Below are 1,233 nucleotides of genomic sequence, written 5' to 3'. Positions count from 1 at the left end.
TTTTGGAGAAGAAGGGTTTGGAAAACATGTTCTCTTCATCCGAGTGGAGAACCTCGGATCTGACAGACTCCATCAACGGAAAAAATGTCGGTTACTTGGTGGCATATCCTACTTTTTGGAATGGGGCATTAGTGGTTTTGACGGCAGCTATTCCTATAGTACGGGTTTTATACTTGATAAACAAGAACAATAAGCCCCAAATTGGTCTTATATACGAACCAATGGATCGAGCCAAGAAAACAATCAAAGAGGGGTTCAAAAACAAGGAAAGCCTGTATATGCCGTTCTGGAAAGAAATAGACGACATTTGGAACATGCATCTCCACAGCCCACTGCACTGCGTCGGTTACAATTTAAATCCAACTCTTTTTTATACAGATGATTACCACAATGATTTAGAAGTTCACAAAGGACTTTTTCTTTCTATCATCAAAATGAATGGAGCTAGCCGCATTCAAGAGCTGATCATGACGCAATTACAAGATTATTTAAGGGCTAGTGATGCTTTCAATGTGGGATCCAAATGCTTATCAGATGTTTCGCCAGGTTTTTTTCATTTTAATTTTTGCTATTTTTTTGTTCTCATGGCTTGTTTGGCTATGCTTAAAAAGTCCAATTATAAGTTTACTTACAAAAAGTAACATCGCATTGTCCATGTCCAAAATAAGTTACTTTTTGAGAAGATAAGCTTTAGATATACTTTCTAGCAGAGTTGGTTATTAGAAGAAATTAAATTTGAAATTTATATTTTAGAAACTTTGCTTCTTAGTTAACTTATCCCAACTTTCAAACGCTTGTGGCAGCACTCTGGTGGAAAAAATTTGGAGAAAAATATCCTGAATTGCAACGAAATGCAACTCAAATTCTTAGCCAGAGTTGCGATGGTGCCTCAAAATTCAAGCTGAAAAGGAGTTTGGTTGAGTTTCTACTCACAAAGGGACATAACCGTATAGAGCAGCGAACATTAAAGGATTTGATATTTGTCCATTATAATTTGCAGCTACAGATTTTTGAGACGAGCCAGAGCTCGTACTTCTCTGCCAATGAGATCGGTCCAATGAATAATCGGAATGTTGATGAAGCACAAAGTGGTGACATTGACCCGACACTAATGGGCTTCGATTAATTTTGGGATCCCCTTATTGCAGGGTGATCCGTGTGGAAGGGCCATCCGTCTTTAGCTAGAAAGAGTTTCTAATAAAAATATCATAATATGTATTGAGTACTTGACTT

The 1,233-nt window shown here is 37.5% G+C and overlaps 1 protein-coding gene across 1 annotated transcript; it reads left to right on the top strand.

The window, feature by feature from the left end:
• Positions 1–26: 26 nt before the first annotated feature.
• Positions 27–1,126, top strand: LOC111406860. The gene is made up of 2 exons (XM_023036226.1): positions 27–546; positions 804–1,126. The coding sequence occupies exons 1-2, from the start codon at positions 27–29 to the stop codon at positions 1,124–1,126; spliced, it is 843 nt and encodes a 280-aa protein (XP_022891994.1).
• The last annotated feature ends 107 nt before the right edge of the window (positions 1,127–1,233 follow it).

The sequence above is a fragment of the Olea europaea genome, chromosome 12 (assembly GCF_002742605.1).
Source record: "Olea europaea var. sylvestris chromosome 12, O_europaea_v1, whole genome shotgun sequence".
NCBI lineage: Eukaryota > Viridiplantae > Streptophyta > Magnoliopsida > Lamiales > Oleaceae > Olea > Olea europaea.
The sequence above is the reverse complement of the archived record's forward strand: the minus strand, read 5'-3'. Positions and strand labels throughout refer to the sequence as shown.

Bases quoted from the DNA above. Each gene is read 5' to 3' on its own strand.
- LOC111406860 (XM_023036226.1), top strand. From the start codon at position 27: ATGTTCTCTTCATCCGAGTGGAGAACCTCGGATCTGACAGACTCCATC. The intron at 547-803 runs GTTTTTTTCATT...CGCTTGTGGCAG, and splicing joins CTTATCAGATGTTTCGCCAG to CACTCTGGTGGAAAAAATTT.